We start from the raw sequence: 17728 nt of genomic DNA, 5'->3' as shown, positions 1-17728 counted from the left end.
ATAATTCTTTACGATGTTAGTGGAGGGCTTTGACCTCATCCGTTAAAAAAGAAAACAGATGAAAACCTGAGCAGCTGTTGAACCTTCTGAATGCGTAATGCTTTCTCTTAAAATATCTCATCATTCCATTTGGATTGCACGTTAGATGTTGACACCCTGTTGTTAAACATCAGTTACACATTGTGACGTGTGTGTGTGTGTGTGTGTGTGTGTTTGTGTGTGTGTGTGTGTGTGTGTGAGTGAGTGAGTGTGTTTCTAGTTGGACAGGGTTCTCTAAGGACAGCCAGGGTGGTTATGCTCCATTAACTTGAGCTGACAATAGTAAGTGACTGGACAGCATTGAGAGCAAATAGTTTATTCAAAACATTAAAAAAAATGCAAATTCTAAAATTTATTAGCAGACGACTACATTAAACAGCTCCTAGTGTGAAAAACAGCATGTGTCCACAGTAAAAACAAACAGAAGAGATATAGAAGTGTGCCAATGCTCATGGGAACCTTTCAGCACACAGTGTCCTAGAGTTCAAGATGCTAATCTGTAAAAGCAAACAACAAAAGTGTGTTGATACACAGATAAATAGTATTTTAGTCAGCACTCATTCATAGTCTGCAGAATTCTAATTCAAGGACTGAAAAGGCAATCAATCAACAATTCAATCAAGGTCTTTGTGTGGTTAATGACTCATGACCATGTCACAGCCAGGGATCAAGAACATGACAAAGAACATGAAGTAACTAAACCTGTAGTACCAAACAGGCGAAGGATTAATCTGGTTCACTCAAAAAAAAAGGCTAAACATGCACACACTTCACCTGTTTCTCTTCAGCAGACAAGATGCCATGTGCTGCCACCACTTGGTACTGAGTGTGCTTGAGGCTGCCAGGGGATTTCCTGACGTTGCGGACAGCTGTCGAGATGGTGTCCCTGCTCAGCAGCTTCGTGGTTTCTGATACTGAGGAGCCAGGATCCAAAACCAAGAGGCAAAGGCTCCCATTCTTCTTCTGCTCTAGACCCACTATGGAGTGGCTGTGACCTGTAAGGGGAAACAGAGGTGGAGGAGATGAGGACCAGAGAGAAGGGCACAACGGTGCTCAAAAAAGGACTGGGCTGGACAATATGTTTTCCAATCTTTTTGGAAAGAAGAAATGTTTAAAGCGGTTTGGATTGGTGTCAGTGGAGGGAACGACTGGCTGGCTGTCATAGAGGATAATAGCAGCTGAGGGCATCCAGGTCATGTGCCATAGAACTTCATTAAAAACACATCAATCACTGCCTCCAGGATCCCACATCCCTGCTTATTCTGACACACATGTACATTTCCTAACTCCCCTCCTTGTTTCTGGTTATGACGCAGACTTGTGACAAGAACGTCTCACATTTACCGACAAATATTTGTGCTAGTGTGTGCAAAAGGAAGTCCCTGATGAACACACAGATATGAAAGTGATCAATCAACACTTGTCTACAGCAGAACACAAAAAGCACAGGAACAGACAAGACAAATCCCCATGCAGCCTCTATAATATGTTACAAGTACGAGAAGACCTTGACGAGACCGAACTACTTTTCCTCCCAGGGAAAGGCTCTCCCACCCATGACCTTACTATCACCATTGACAAGTCCATGGTAGCCCCCACCCAGACTGCTGGGAACCTGGGTGTGAAACTCATCTGTAAACTCTCCCTTACTGCCAATATTACTGCAACAACACGTTCCTGTAGATACATGCTACACAACATGAGGAGAATACGTCCCCTTCTCACTCAGAAGGCAGCGCAGGTTCTGGTCTTCTCACGCCTAGACTATGGCAACTCCCTCCTGGCAGGTCTACCTACTAGTGTCATCCGACCTCTGCAGCTCATCCAGAATCCAGCAGCACTACTGGTCTTCAACCAACCTACGTAAGTTCACTCAGACTAATCCGCTCCCTGACCTGGTTACCAGTGGCTGCCCGCATCCATTTCAAAACACTGTGTACCATGCTGCAAACGGATCGGGCCAAGTCTACATCCAGGACGTGGTCAACCCTTACACCCCAATCAGCTTGCTCCCTCACTACATAAATATATATAGAGTTTAGCTGCACACATATGGCACTTACATGTAGCACTTTTTTGAAGCAAATTGTTCTTACTTGATTCTTGTTGTTCTGGATTCATTTATAAACATGTGGTTTAGGAACAAAACATCTCCAATCAAAAGTTGAAACATGGTGTAGAAAACCTTCCAAAATAAATTCCTGGAGGGGAACATAATCACCATGGACAAACAAACTGTGGCTTATTCTACCTCAGTTACACACACACACATATTTGCACACACACACACACCATGTGCTGAACAAATGTATCATTTCTTAATGTTTGTTTGGACGGGACACGTTGAAACAAATCTGGGCTGTAAATCAATCAAAGAAAAGATTGAAATCGTTCCAGGGAAAAAAGTGTCTGTCCCATTATCAGCCTAAATTAATTATAAAGCTAACATTTTTTCTAGATTATATTTTCTATGTCTTCATTAGGTTGTAATAACTGAGACGGTTTGACTAATGAGAACCAACTAACCAACCAGCAGTACAGGAGACTTCAGCCCTGCAGGTTAAAACCATCACTTTTAAATAGTTTATTTATTTATTAATTAACGAAAGATATTTTTGGGGCTTTTCGGGTTCATTGATCAGAGAATAAACCTGAAATGGGGCAAGAGAAGACAAGCAGAAACAATCACACACATACGCACACGCGCACACCATAGCTAAAAGTTCATCTAAGTTTACAAAGCTTGTAACATATATCATGTGCCATGTGTTGTTGCAGATTTATCTTTGGTAAATGGGTTGTTGCTTTATAAACAGCACACTGTGTTGCCCTAAATTAGTAACCTCACTCAGACCTTAGATGAGCCCTAATTGGTATTGAGTTGGTATCATCAACAAGATGAACTCAGAATTAAGATAAAACCCGATCTAAATGTTAACACCATCAAGATCCAACTGGAATCAGCACAAACAAACAGAGAGTGACTAATGTGAGCACAACCTCTGCAGTCCAAACTTAGTGTGTTTCATGCACTGGAGTAACCTGAATCTTGCAGAAACTTGATTTCAGACACGGCAGTGTAAACAGGAAACCTGAACTCTTTTATCAAGTGAAGGGGTAAGAGAACAAAAAAACCGACTAGCTGTCCATGAAATGGCTCCACTTGAAAGGATCTACACGTATTTGGAAAGCGCCAGTGTAAAAGAGTATCACTGTTTCAGCAGAGCAGGAAAAGATCATCAGCTTAATGAAATATATTCGCTCTCTTTTCCACAAATATGTGAGGAGAAAAAGATGTTTATTTATTTGGAGGACTGATGAGAGACAGTTTGAAAGATAAAACTGAAGTGGCCAAGGCCACACAGCTTTTGCTCCCAAAAACACTGGATCCAACATTTCCAGCATCGCAACTCAGAGGGATCTTTTCATTCGATCCTCAAGAGATAGTAAACACTCATAAAACCAGCTCAGTTCAGCTTCCACTTCCTTGCTTCTTATGGAGATTTTGGCACAGCAGCACTTGTGTGAGTAGCGAGAATTTTCCTAGCTACTCTCTCTGAGGTCAATGTTGTCATAGAAATGCACAACACCATTGAATGTTTGAACATTTACTGTTCGACGAGAACTTAACATGCTTCATTTGCTGTGAGTGATGTGATGAAAGGCGAAAGAAACCAAACAGACCTTAACTCCCGAGTCAAACCCAGACCTCATCAAAGGTGGAACACGGAGAGAGGTTAAAGGATGAGCGTGTAAGATTTAAGTGAAAGGGGTCTATTAGTAGAAACGGAATATAAAAGAAAAAAGAAAAAAACTTTTAAAATTCTCCTCAGTTTTAATGTAAAGTGTAAACGTAATGATAAAACTGGAAGTTTTAAAAGCCATCTGAGGTTTATGCTGGCTCCAAGGCCTCAAATTAACGTTTTAAGCCACTGGTTTATCGGACAAAGATATACAACAAGAGGTCTACTATTGTAAAAGAACCGTCTTCTCAAGCCACACATCTCTTCAAAGTACTTAGTCAACCAATCAGCTCAGGGTCTGAGGGCATCATCCAGTTGTTACAGCAACAAAGACGAGGTCAGTCAGTGTGTGACAAAGGAGTGTGTTGGTGGTGTTGATGTGTACCTTGGTGCTGCAGGTAAAGGGGCGGCAGCGTGGTCTGGATGATTCGGGGGGGCAGTCTGCTGCTGTTGCTTGACTGACAGTAGTACTGCTTCACCCATTCAAACAGCCGGGGGTGGGTTCCACCAGGGCCCGTTGGCTTATGGAAGTCGATGATGCGGGCACTAAAAAACACATTGAGTACAGGCCTTACTTAGTATTACATTCAACTGAAACATTACCCCCTCCAGCTTCATAGGGATTTAAAGTCACAGATAAAATGTGACCTGGATGACACTCTGAAGGCCTGACGACAGCTGAGACTCTCTGTGGCTGGTACCGAACCAAACCCGTTTCCTTTATATTTTTATAATTGCTTCACTCTTTATATCATCAGGGTCAGGGACAATCTGTCTAACGATATAAAGAACTTTTTTGCCCTCATCAAAAATGTGATACAGCTGATTTTGCTATTATGTCATCATATTAAGAAAGAATGTCTGTCAGCTCATTATGTTTTGTATTTAGTTTAAACCTTGTAAATATCTTGCATTATATCCTGTGAGTCCCTTTATGTCCATGCTTCTTTTAGTGATGGTGCAGGTGTTGCCCCAGCCACCACAAAGTTCATCAGAGATTCAGACGATTACTTTCTGGATTCAATTCAGCACGTAACGTAACAAAGATAGGAAACAGTACAATGCAGTACTCACATTTAAGAAGATGTAACCACCCAATATTTGAGATTCATGCTCAAACAATCACTGCAATGATATAGTAAAATTATTAGAATAGTTATAGATGAATGTTCCTTGGTTGGACTAATGGATCAACTGAGAAATTGGCAACTTCAAAATTCATCACCAGAAGCTCTCTTCTCTTTTACTTCAATCTTCAACAGTCCTGTCTTCTATGTGCATGACACTGGCGTCTGTCTCGTGAAAGAAATCTCATCAATACCCCTACCGCTCATCGTGAGTCCTGCCAAGGTTCTTCTGGGTTCTCACATCAGCTTCTCCGGACTTTCTGCAGACTTTTTACCAGGGGACTGCCGAAGAAAGTCTGCAGAAAGCCCAGTGGCTCTCACTCAGACATTTGCGTTCACACATACAGCCCCTCCGGAGAATGTCCGGAGGTTCTCCAGAGTTCAGTGCGTGTCTGAGCTTATGTAACTCGTGTCAGTCATTCTTCAAACATAACTCATCCTGTTGAGGTTGTGTGCTTTGGCACATGAATCACACAGAGCCTAGTGTTGCTCACCTGATTCCCAGAGAGGTGAGAAGGGAGTACATCTCTGTGGCTCCAATCCAGGCTCGTGTTCCCTGCAGCCGCTGGTTAAAGTGGGATGCACCTTCTGGATCCAGGCCTTCTTTCCATGCCTCCTCGATCATACTCTGCACCCGCGGGATACTAGGCACATCCTTATCTGGAGGACAAGCCAACACTCAAGTAAATGGAAAGAAGGGAAATGTGTATGGTGAGGAGAGGCAGCAAAGCACCATGACATTAGGAGAGTTTTTATAGTTTTACTCATTCCTCCAGTATATCTGGTAAATCCTTCACTTTTTAAGGAAATATCTCCATCCTAAAGTATTGCGAGATATTTGGGATGTTGCTGTGTCATGCTTTTGTGGTGTTGAATAACTACTATTGGGTAACTGGCAGCTGCGGGTGGTGTGGGCCCCACACCACACTGTTCCAGTTCAACCACAGCGGTGCTTGATAGTACAAAACATTTGATTATCAAAATAACTGCCAATCCTTTTAAAGCCACTGTTAAACCACTAAGAACAGGAAGAGATATGAATCTCTACAACAACAAAGAGTGTGATTGGCATCACAGCCAGACAGTTATCTAACAAACTATCTTCATACCATATAACTTCACCAAAAATAAAGTCACTGACAAAACTAAAACTACAGTTCACAAACTTAAGAAAACTGAACTCATTCAGGGGAATTCATTGATAAACAAATAACCTCAGCTCTAACTGAGCTTTACAGTATGACGGACAGTGGAGGACTATCAATCAGTAAGTACAGGAAATGACGGTACCTCAGTGTGCATCATCATGAAAGAAACAGAGTTAATCTTTCAACAGGGAATCATTTACATTATGACAGGGCACAGATACACTCTGGATATAAAAAAGGTTCCTAAACTGTAACAATGAAAGGTTTTGAAAGATCTGATTCCTACTTCTGACTGTGTTCTTCCCTTTATATATACAGTCTATGGTTCTTCCCCACAGCAACACGGAAAAAGGTTCGTCCACGGCACTGTATAATTAAGAGCCATCTGATAAATCTTATAAATAGAATGAACTTAAAATCATAAGGTAAGAAACAAAATCCAGCAGTTTCTCCCTTTCACAATAATCTACAACACACACACACACACACACACACACACACACACACACACACACACACACACACACACACACACACACACACACACACACACACACACACACACACACACACACACACACACACACACACACACACACACACACACACACACACACACACAGTTATCATCACTCAAGAAAGAGATGAAAAGTGCTGATTATGTCGAGTGGTTGTGCACCTCGTAGGAAGGAAGAATAGACGTCTATGCATTGTAGAGAGGAGATGAGCATCTGGAAGTTTCTGTATCCACATCCCCAGCCTTTGTCCCCTGCCGAGGAGCAGAAGTGGTCTGTGTCAGCACTCAGCCACACATGAGCACAGTCTCTGCTTTCAGTCTGGTAGTATTCGTGTAATGCTCTGACCACACCTAGAAACAGAGGTGAAGGGAGACCATGTTAACAGGGTTCAGCTAAGTACATTCCAGCAGCAACTGAGTAATGTTACCGTCACCACAAGATCAGACTCTGGTGTAACAACAGTAACAGCTATAATTGCTGTTTATACTGTCATATACCACAGTGTCTACAATATTTTATTCACTTCTTTGCGTTTGATTTAGATCTTCACCACAGATCTTTTAATAATGACAAAGTAAGACATAATTGAAAGATACAAAGGTCATAATTAGCAGTGCTTCAGTGTAGAACAAGTAGTTACAGCCAAGATAACTGAGATAAAAACCTGTTTCAACTACTTGTCAGCTAGAAGTTAGGCTACAAATGATGCCTGTCAGATGATCTATGTTTGATGAGTAAGGGAAGACATGAGGATGGACGTGAATGAAGATGGCTATAGAGCATTTTACATGATTGGCCCCCCCTCAAAGCTTTAATTACCACAACTAGGAGTTGACTGATGGAATTGTGATTATATTTTAAGGCCATGATCATCAAGAATTGCCAATGAGCTAAAAATGTCAACCTGTACAACTTCAAATAAAGTTGACAGCATCAGCGCTGTGAGCGTGTGAAGATTCTTTCATTTCAGTATAGCAATTGGGAAAAAAGGGGAACAGGCAAATCATTTTTTTCATTTTTCATGAATGCGCAGCTCCTCTTAATAATTTGTTGAAATTGCGTCTTTGCCAAGCAACCCCTGCTCCTGTCATAGCATCAGGACACCCACAGTGCCAACACAGCGGTCTAACTGAAATGAAAGAAGGGGCAGCTATTTTCACACAGTGCAGATTCTGTCTGAAAACATTTTTATTCCAAAGAGCCAAAGAGGGGAAACTTGATTTGACCATTGAATTCCGAAGATGAACGCTAGACAGATTCCATCAAGATGCAAACGCCTGATATTTAGCTCGTCCTATTTGAAATCTCAACACTGGGGAAGGGCTGGATTTAAATGTTGGGTTTTGTCAGAGATTAACATTTGATCACTGCAGGCCAACAGAAGACATCTGTCACAAAAATACTCCTGAAGACATAACCTGTAGATCAGTCAAGGCCAAAGATAACATCAATAACACGTTTCCGCAGTGGGGGAATGTGCTTTTCTGGCTTAGGGGTTAAATCACTGACCATGAACGACAAAGTCGGAGATTTAGGTCAAGCTGAGGAGCTTTGTTGCATCTTTCGGCTGGGGCATATATCTAAAAAAAAAACTGTTATGGGAGTTGGTGACAAATTCCAGCAACACCTTGTTCCTTTTGTTGAGGAACAGTGTGATTTCAAGTGGTAATTGCTTCTGTTAGGCTGCAACTGTGAACACTTAAGTGGTGTTCATGTACTAAAAACAAGGCCAATAATTTGTTCAACCAGAGCTATGACTGCATTATCCTACTCACAAGAACGAAAACAGTCAAACTGTATGGTTTTTCCTTTTGATCTCTGGCTTCAGGAACCAGAAGTGTTGTAACAAACACCAAACTCTGTTTAGAATTCATGATGTTTTGAAAGTTTCCAGGCCTAACATCCGCTTTTGACACATCCGATTTTGAACTTGCTGGACCTGATTATGGCAGTTTAAGCTACTTATGAAGTTTATCATTCCCTTCTCACAGAAGATTGCCACCGCTCCCCTGTTACATAGTAAGAACAGCGTGGGAAAGATATGGTCAAGTCTTTATTGACTTACCATAACAACACAACACTGCATATTACTGTGCCCACATTCACCAACAGTGCGTTTCTCCCACTGTGTGTGTCATTCATTGACTTGTTACAGTTTGATTTGCAGAACAGAGAGTAGTTTATATAAGCTGCTGAATAAAGCATAAGGTGAATTAATACACATGCAGAGATCAACTAAAAGAACATTTTGTGAAAGTTGTGGGAATGTTGAAGAACTGGTTCAGGATAAAGACGTGGACCAAAACAGGGAGTTGACACATTCTGGGAATCTGACAGATGGGCAGGAACAAAAACTTGACAGTCCTGATGAATTGTTTCCTTTGCACATGAAAGTATTTCAGGGTATGAGTAAACAAGATACTGAAAAATGAAGGGACAGACACCACAATTAACTGGAAGGTATTACTAAAAAAATACTTCAGTAACCGAGTTGACAAAGTTACTAAGAGTTGGATACACTTCTCTTCATCTCTATTAAAGCAGCAACACTCCAAAAATGTGTCTGCCCCCTGACCACCTCAGTTAATCTAATCAAAAGTAAACAGAGGAAGCGTAATACAAAAGGGTCTGAAGAAATTAATAATTTTATAACAACAATAACCAAAAGATAGGTCAATTGAATGCGGACTATTAAATATTAGGTCACTTTTATCTATCTATCCATATTAGTTAATGATCTAATAACTGATCATGTGGTTTATTCAATATAACAAACCTGGTTGCAGCAAGAGGAATATGTTATTTTAAATGAAGATACTCATATAAACTCTCACATTCCTTGAAGCACAGGAAGAGATGGAGTTGGAGCAATTTTTCCAATCTGACGAATTGATCAACTAATTTGAAAACCACCTTCTTAGTCTCTGAGACCCCAGATGGAAAACAACAGTTCTTCTCGTCACTGTTTATCATCCACCATTCATCTGAATTATTGCTTAGCGCAGACAGGCATGGAGAAGTTGACAGCAATAGCCTTACCTCTGCATTTTATTCTCTGATAGACTAATAATGAGGAAAAAATAATTTAAGGAGAATTCTAATATACTCACTGTCATGTGTTGATACATTATTATTAGAAGTAGTAGTTGTAGTACAGCAGCAGTAGTGGTGGTAGTTCAAATATTATTTGTTTAATATTTATTAAATATTATCAGAATTAATATGATCATTATGACTAGATAGTAGAATAAATAGGGTTTTTATCCTTTATAGGCTTTGTAATCAAATTGCCTGTGCTATCAATATATTGTAAAGCTATGGATAATATGTTGACTACAATGTAGGTGTTTGCAATGTCATAGGAACACAGGGACTGGAAGGACAAATGAGTGACAGAGTAAAGCACACATAACTCTGTCTGTGTTTTGTTTTTGCAGTGTTATAGTTGCGTGACATGCAGAAACATACCCTGAGTTCTGGTTAGGCCATCGTCAACCCCAGAGGCCAGAGACTCCATCATCTCAGCCCTCTTACAATGAAATTCCGAGGGGGCCATGAGGCCCTTGGCCACATCTCTCTCCATTGTGCTCTCCAGCTGTCTGCGGTAGCCCCCTCTGCCGTCCAGACCAAACTGCCTCTGCACAGTCAACATACCACACAGTTTAGGTTGATACACTGCAGTTTTGTGAAAGCACAAGACTGAAAGTTTGAACATACCCAAACTTGTGCCTGCGCATCACATGCACAGAGTGGAACCACAGGCTACAGACAGTAAACATGACTACTGTGAGGCTGTTTAGACTGAAAAACTGGGTCAGGAGGAACCAATGATAAGTTAGTGTGCCTTGGCTCCAGTATATCATATCCTGCGATTTATTTGGGTTAAATAGGGTTCAATACCCTGATTTGCAGAACTCTATTACTTTTGTCTGCCACCTGAATTCAAATTGCCCTGATCTGGAAGGAGCTACGATAACTTGGAAAAATGTGCATGTGCTTCCAAATAAATATGAGACCAGTTGGCCAGATTGTGGTGCAGTCAAAAAAATGAAAATTGGAAAAACACCAAATGTTTCACAACAAAAGTTTGCAAAACTTGACATTTGATGCTCTACAAAAAGTCTCTTGGATGTGGGTTAGCTCAATGGGATTTTTTAAAATCTCATCACAAAACTAGAACAACTAGAAAACAAGAGGGCCCCTGTGAACTTGATCTTTAGCCTTTGACCACACACATCTAATCAGTTCATTTTCCAGGCCAAGCAAATGTTTGTACCATATTTGAAGAAATTCCCTCAAGGTCTTGAGAAGTTAACTTCACAATCTTCAAAGTTGGATTCAAAGTGTCGATTTACCAGCTTGTGGTTGCTATCGTTTTGATCTATTCATTGTGTTAAGTACATAGAGTCTGCTCATGTCTTCCAGTGTCTTGTCGTAATATATTTGTGCAGATGTCTGTCATATCTGCTCATAACAGGGAACACCGAGTATAGAGCGGAGAGATGTTTACAGAATGAGATGGCACTGACAGACAGTGGGGCCCTATTGAAATTGTAAGGATTATTATTTTTTCATTATAATATTATTATTATTATTATTATTATTATAATTATTATTATATTATTCATGCAAATTAATTGGCTTTTTGAGGGCATTGACATGCTCAAATTCTTACCAAAATTTTCAGAAAATTTGAAAGTGGTGAAATTTTACGTATTCCCCCGTGACCCCTGGAACATGTTCACATTGACCGATCTTCACAAAAATCGATACACATGGACATACATCATGAATCATTTGATGCTGAGCTGTAAACAAACAACTCCACTCCTGCAGTGACAGTGGCTTTAGATCAAAGGAATCTTTATGTCTTGCAAAGGTGATGTCTCTCTCGTGTATCACCACCAAACTTCTGTCTCATGATCAGGGTCAAAGCCTATGAACAGCTCTCTGTGTCAATATTTCCTCAGTAATCATTTTTTTTGGGGCAAAACGCATGGAACGCTTTAAAATGCATGTGCTCGGGCCCGCTCGATGCTGCTTTGCAGTCCCAGAAATTTTAGAAATTGTATTTATTATTATTATTATTTTCAGGCAAATGAATTGGCTTTTTGAGGGCTTTAATATGCTCAACTTCTTACCAAAATTTGCAGGAAATTAGAAAGTGGTGAAAATGTACGTATTCTGGAGGAATTTTTATTTATTTATATTCTATTTAAAATAAAATTGTGACTTGTGACTTTAGACGAATTTCGTATCGATAAACTGTGATTGTTTTAACTCACATCAAATTAAAGGACGTGGGCATCAAGGCAAAGGACGCCAACAGACTGAAAAAACTCATCAGGAAGGCAGAGTCTGTGGTTGGCTCTAAGCTGGTCACCCTGGAGGAGGTGGTGGAGGACAGGATGCTGGCAAAACTGCTGGCAATCATGGACCATCCCTCTCACCCCCTCTACAAAACCCTGGACAAGCTAAGGAGCAGCTTCAGCCACAGACTCATTCAACCCCGCTGCTCTAAGGAACGATACAGGAAATCGTTCCTCCCAACCGCAATAAGACTGTACAACTCCTCTACCTCTGTCAGAGCCACCATCACAGAACTGCACTAAACATGTCTCCTTGCACTGTGTACCTGTACAACCGCTCCTTATACACTTACTTCACATCATATGTGATATGTGTGCATACAAACCATATTGATATTATATATCATTTTATACAATAATATTGTCTCTTGCACACTCTGTATACATATTCTTAGACTCATAGTATATTATATTACCTATTGCATAGTCAAATACTTATATTCATATTCATACTTCTACTATATATCATATCATACTCTCTGTATATTCTTGTTTACATAAGTCTATATACACATATTTATTTATGTGTACATGTTATAATTACTATTATTATATCGCCATTACTATTATTATTATATATACTGTTGCTGCCATTATTACCATATACTGCTTTTATATTGGTATAATTACTATCATATATAAATATATATTATGTTATATTATATACTATATATACTGTACTATTCTTATATACTGTCTAACAATACCATTACCATCATATCATCAGTACTTTTACCATCATCTTGCCAATGCACCTTATCTACCTATTTTATTGTATTTTTATCTTGTGCTTCTGTTTTTTTATTCTTTCTACCTTTTATTTTTAATTTTATTGTATTGTATTGTATTGTATTTTATTGTATTCAAATATACCGGCTGCTATGACAACTTAATTTCCCTTCGGGGATGAATAAAGTACTCTATCTATCTATCTATCTATCTATCTATCTATATCTACATCCATGTATTGTTTTTGTAATAAATCATGTTGTTATCACTACTTCGTGATGTCTACGAATTGTCATTTTTTTTATAACTGAACTGTGACTTATGATTTTAATTTTGAGTGAACTTGTAATGAGATGGAAAATGTGAACTCACAGCGGTTGTACAAGTTTTAAACTAGACAAAGGTAGATGACATCCCGCAGAGAACTATCATCCCATATGATCATTAGAATGGTAGATTAATCTAGGTTAGTTATTTTGCTGACTAATCATGAATAACAAATTTTTAAATTAATTTATTACTTTGAAAACCCTAATTATTGCAAATTTCCGTAAAATGAAATGATACTGCCACAGTTTATAATTGCAACATTACAGTGAAACTCTGTTGCTGTAGTCTGCACATGGCTGAGATGTGTGGAAACTGTGAATATTTTCAATAGTTTAGTTACTCCAGAGACTTTTTACTCCTACAGGGTTGGAGGGATGAGATTTGTAGTGGGAGTATTTGAACGATGACACTTTTGGCCCTTTACTCTGAAGAAATAAAAAAATAACCTATCTCGGTTGAACAACAAAATAAGGAACTGTAGTTTAGTGGAGTTTAGATAGACACAGTGTTCTGCATTGTAGAATTGAGACCTGCAGCTTCTTGAACTCCTTCTCCTCCTGGGCCTCCTCCTGCCTCCTCCTCTGCTCCTCCTCCTCCTGCTGCAGCTGTCTGGCCAGTGCCAGGTCCGAGCCAGGACTCCCTGCTGCAACACAGGTCAGCCAAAAGCTAGTACGGCAGTGGTTATAGAACTTTTCCTGGCAAACAGATTAGACTTCGTAGAAAATTTGGGGAAAACGGATACACAGTGTGTCCACCTGCACAGATCCCTGCTGCTCCGTGGTCTAAATGCAGTTCCACATGTTCCTGCAGGGAGACACTGTCACGGCACACAACAGAGCACATGGGGCACTCAAGTCTCTCCTCCCCTACAAAGCAGATTGCAAAACTCCATGTAAGTCCACAAACAAACTTTATGTAAGGGTTGAACACTTAGATGGAGGTTAACGATCTTTTCTCTGCTCCATTTGAAATGACCTGTGGATGGTCAAGTTAAAACCTGTTAAACCTACAGACTAGTATTCACAATTCATGCTCCTGTGATTGTACTATGCAGGATGAAATAGTTCTTACAACAGTTAATACTGTGGTAAGTGGTTTCTTCTTCTTTCTAATCTGACTCAGCCTTGAACTGACTCTAGCATCCGTTTCACTTTGATTATTATACCTCTCTGATTCACACTACTTCGGGTCAGACAGAGATGCAAACAAATCATGAAGAAAGTGGGTATGATAATCTGAGAGGAACAGTCCACCAGACATATAATGTGATAATGGCAGAGACAGGTCAAATGACTCTACCTCACAGCCCTGAGTAACTCCTTCAGCGACAGACTGATACAGTACCTGTCTGAAGGAGAGGTATAGCAGCGTGTTCCTTCCTGCAGCAGTGAGACTATACAACCAGCTTGCTCCCAGTAAAAACTACATTCACCACCATTGGACTGTATCTTTAACATTTTAAACATTTTAAAGTCTCAACGTTGCTACATTCATCTGTCTTTGCAATACAAACCGTTCATGTGCAAATCATTCACTGTAAATATCCTCAAGCTGCATATATTTCTTCCTGTCTTTACACTGTACTAAATTTAATTATATTCATATGTTCTTTCAATTTGTATTTATTTACACTCCTTACACTTAAGTATCGCATGTTACTTATTAGTGGCTGATGTCTTTCTGACTTTTGCTGCTGTAACACTGCAGATTTGTTTTGTGGGACTAATCAAGGACTTCCTATCTTACCTTTGCACACTAACTCCCTGTCAGCATGGCGATCATTCCATCAGATGCTCCCTGCTGTTTGTGTCACTATGTGTCACCATCTTAATTTAGAATTCTTGTACGCTCACATTTGTTAATCAGCAGTAAACACAGTCAAACGCTGAGAGGGAAGGTAATGTCATTAGTTATGTGGCTATTTAATCATAAACGGGGGAATTAGAAACATGAAAATTTAGACCTGATGATGGCACAGCAGGAAAAAAGTCAGATGATCAGAAAAGGTTTTGAACGCAATGGGGGTCCATCCAAAGTAAGAAACACAGTATCCAATAGTTATAATGGTAGTTCACACTGGATCAAAGAGGTGGACAGACAGACAGACCCTGCCACTAGAGTCTGTGTCACATACAGAAAACCAGTGAACCAATGACTACAGAATCATGTTGTGTCTTCTTCTGCAAAGAGGACACAACATGACACATCGTTTTGTTGCTGTATACTAACCAGTGCAATGAAAATAAATAAACAATGACATCTGAGCTTACAAAAAACATTCTTGAGAGAGACTGCTGACTGATTAACAGGCCTACAGTGCTGATCCTAAACAAACAGAAGCCAGAATAAAGATACAGCATGAACATATCTGGCTTAAGGCACTTAATCAAACAATGAACTCTTCTGTCTGATCTAACTAAGCGAACCGCGCTGGTATTTGTCGAGCTTGTTTGTTTTGCCTGAGAATTTTGAAGAGATGCTACTGATTGGCTGGGTGCTGATTACAACCGGTGAAAAGGACGGAACTGTACATTCTGTACAGGGCCGCAGAGATGCCAATCTTAGAGGAAGAAAGTTACCTGCGGCTGAGGGCTGTTCCTGCAGGTGCAGCTCTACATGTTCCTGCAGGATGACAGAGCTGCTGCAGACCAGTGCACACATGGGGCACGTAAACAGCTCCTCTGTAACAAGCAGGGCAATTCATGTCAATGCCGACTCTAATGTGCAAATAAGTCTGAAAAACTTTAATCACCTCTTCTTTTAAGAGACAGACGCTTCTGTTTGGCTTTGTTGTGCTGTTGTGATTTAGGTCCATTACTGTCCTCATTAAAATGCCTGACAGACGCCTCTCTGGTTTCAGGGCTTCCAGTTTTCAACCTCAATTTGGTAGATTCAGTTTCTCCAGAAGACGAATGCCCACTTTCAAGCGTATTGTTCTGTTTAGGTTTCATCAAGTCAGTGGTGACACCAGTGGCACCGGTGGGTGACACGTCTCCAACGTCATCCCAGCTGTCTCTGGCCGAGCAGGCCTGAGAGGTCTGAGGCTTCTCTCTCTCAGTTCCACCAGTGTTTGTTGCAGTGAAAGATCCTGAAGGGGATATGAGGTGAGCCGCACCCTGGGCTGTGTGCTGCCTCTCTGGATGTGCATTGCTGATGTGGAAATTGAGTTCATCATATGACACTCCAGACAAAGAGCAGAGAGGGCAGTGCAGTTCATTCTCCAGATGGCTGAGAAGAAGGTGAGTCTTCATGTCCTCTTCCAGCAATACCTCTTCACCGCAGATGTCACAGGTCAGCATGGCTGCAGCCTAAAGACACAAGCTGGTTTCACTTTCCCACAAAATGGCTTATTGTGAAAACCTCACAGTAGAAACAGAAGCATGTATAAAAGGTGCACTTTGTTAAGAAGACTTTGGATTGTAGTTGTATTGTAGTTTGTATTGTAGTATAATTTCAGAGAGCATAAAGCACTGGTGAATTTGAGTTTGGGGAATAGCAACTCATTTTCTGGTCCCACAGAGAAACACAGGAAGCCGGTGATGCGAGTTGTCCTTGCCAGGAGTGACTCCTACTGTCTGTTTTGTGTAAAGTGTGGTTGAAACTGGAGTCAGCATGCTGAACAAGCTCAAGCCATTGTACACTGGACACTAGAACTCTGGATTGTGGTTTTGCCCAAAACAACTTTAGACTCTTTAATCAGTAGTTGCCGGAGTTCAAGTTAAACTGGGGACCTTTGTTGACTTTTCTACTATCTTTGTTCAAGATGTTGTCAGTTGCAGATTCATAATTTGTTTTACCTGTGATACATTGACGTATATATTGAAGGTTTTGCCGAAGAAAACCTTACATGAACTTCACACCACCTTCAAGTACCAGAGGACACAAACAGCGGTGGCAGGGTTTTTTGTTTATCTTGTCATTGCTTAATCTTTGTTCATTCATATTGCCTAAAATAAAAATGCATGGCGCAAAGAACTAAACGTGCGTGTTTTTAGGGTTCTTACATTGTTTACCGTTTTAAAGGATATGACGAATCTGCGACTCTGGAATGTGTTCAAATCGATAGAAATGTAAACTAATAGCACCAGTTAACTACAACACCGATCATAATGATGGAGGAGCCACATTTCCCTTGTTTACCGATGAATGTAGCACATGGGTAAAGTGGGTTTAGTGTCTCTTACTTGAATCACACGTTTCTAAATAGTTAACTTTTGTCGATGAGGAGTGCTGCCCGTTACTCCGCGAGTAAGCCGAAATAAAGACCACTATTTATTCCGAAGTCTGCTAATGTTAAAAGGTGTGTAACGTCGCCTTTCGCAAAGCTATCCGTAAATTAGCCTCCTTTTGATTGGACTGTGGCGTGTGAGGTGGACAGTCGGTGTTACCCAGCAGCGATGGGCTCTGGACCGAACACGTGTTTATCTCACTTGTGTCTACACGGTCTGAACATGATGGAAACGTACTCACGGTGCTGTTCTGTCTGTTCTGCAGCGAAACCTGCGCGATGAGCCGGCGCCACAACACTGTCACACTTCCGGCCAAACCTTTCAAAATAAATTCTGTGAGCTGCCAACAGAGACGGATAACCAAGTGTCGTATTGTGTCCCCGATCATTTCGTTTTTCAAATAGAATATATGTGTGTAGCTGTAGCTTCCCAATTCAAACATATTACAGACAACAAGGCATATCACAACCATGATGACTTATAACGAAATATCCCA

At 40.5% G+C, this 17728-nt stretch overlaps 1 protein-coding gene across 1 annotated transcript; it reads right to left on the bottom strand.

Annotated features, from left to right (window-relative positions):
- Positions 1-387: 387 nt before the first annotated feature.
- On the bottom strand, positions 388-17515 carry zufsp (zinc finger containing ubiquitin peptidase 1). Its single transcript, XM_061081551.1, has 11 exons — positions 17474-17515; positions 15756-16311; positions 15583-15684; positions 13765-13869; positions 13534-13643; positions 10044-10212; positions 6737-6925; positions 5404-5569; positions 4168-4328; positions 814-1034; positions 388-536 (listed from the first exon to the last, which is right to left on the bottom strand). Exons 2-11 carry the CDS (start codon positions 16300-16302, stop codon positions 489-491), a joined length of 1818 nt encoding a protein of 605 aa, XP_060937534.1. The 5' UTR covers positions 16303-16311; positions 17474-17515; the 3' UTR covers positions 388-488.
- Positions 17516-17728: the final 213 nt, after the last annotated feature.

Source organism: Limanda limanda, chromosome 11 (genome assembly GCF_963576545.1).
Source record: "Limanda limanda chromosome 11, fLimLim1.1, whole genome shotgun sequence".
Taxonomy (NCBI): domain Eukaryota; kingdom Metazoa; phylum Chordata; class Actinopteri; order Pleuronectiformes; family Pleuronectidae; genus Limanda; species Limanda limanda.
Note: the sequence above shows the minus strand (reverse complement) of the source record. Positions and strands in the feature narration are given on the sequence as shown.

What these genes read in the sequence shown, in the direction of transcription:
- zufsp (XM_061081551.1), bottom strand. Translation starts at nt 16,302, where the DNA reads ATGCTGACCTGTGACATCTGCGGTGAAGAGGTATTGCTGGAAGAGGAC. An exon ending in GGAACAGCCCTCAGCCGCAG is followed by an intron (nt 13,870 to 15,582) that starts GTAACTTTCTTC and finishes TCTGCTTTGTAG; the next exon opens with GGGAGGAGAGACTTGAGTGC. An exon ending in AGGAGTTCAAGAAGCTGCAG is followed by an intron (nt 10,213 to 13,533) that starts GTCTCAATTCTA and finishes TTGACTGTGCAG; the next exon opens with AGGCAGTTTGGTCTGGACGG.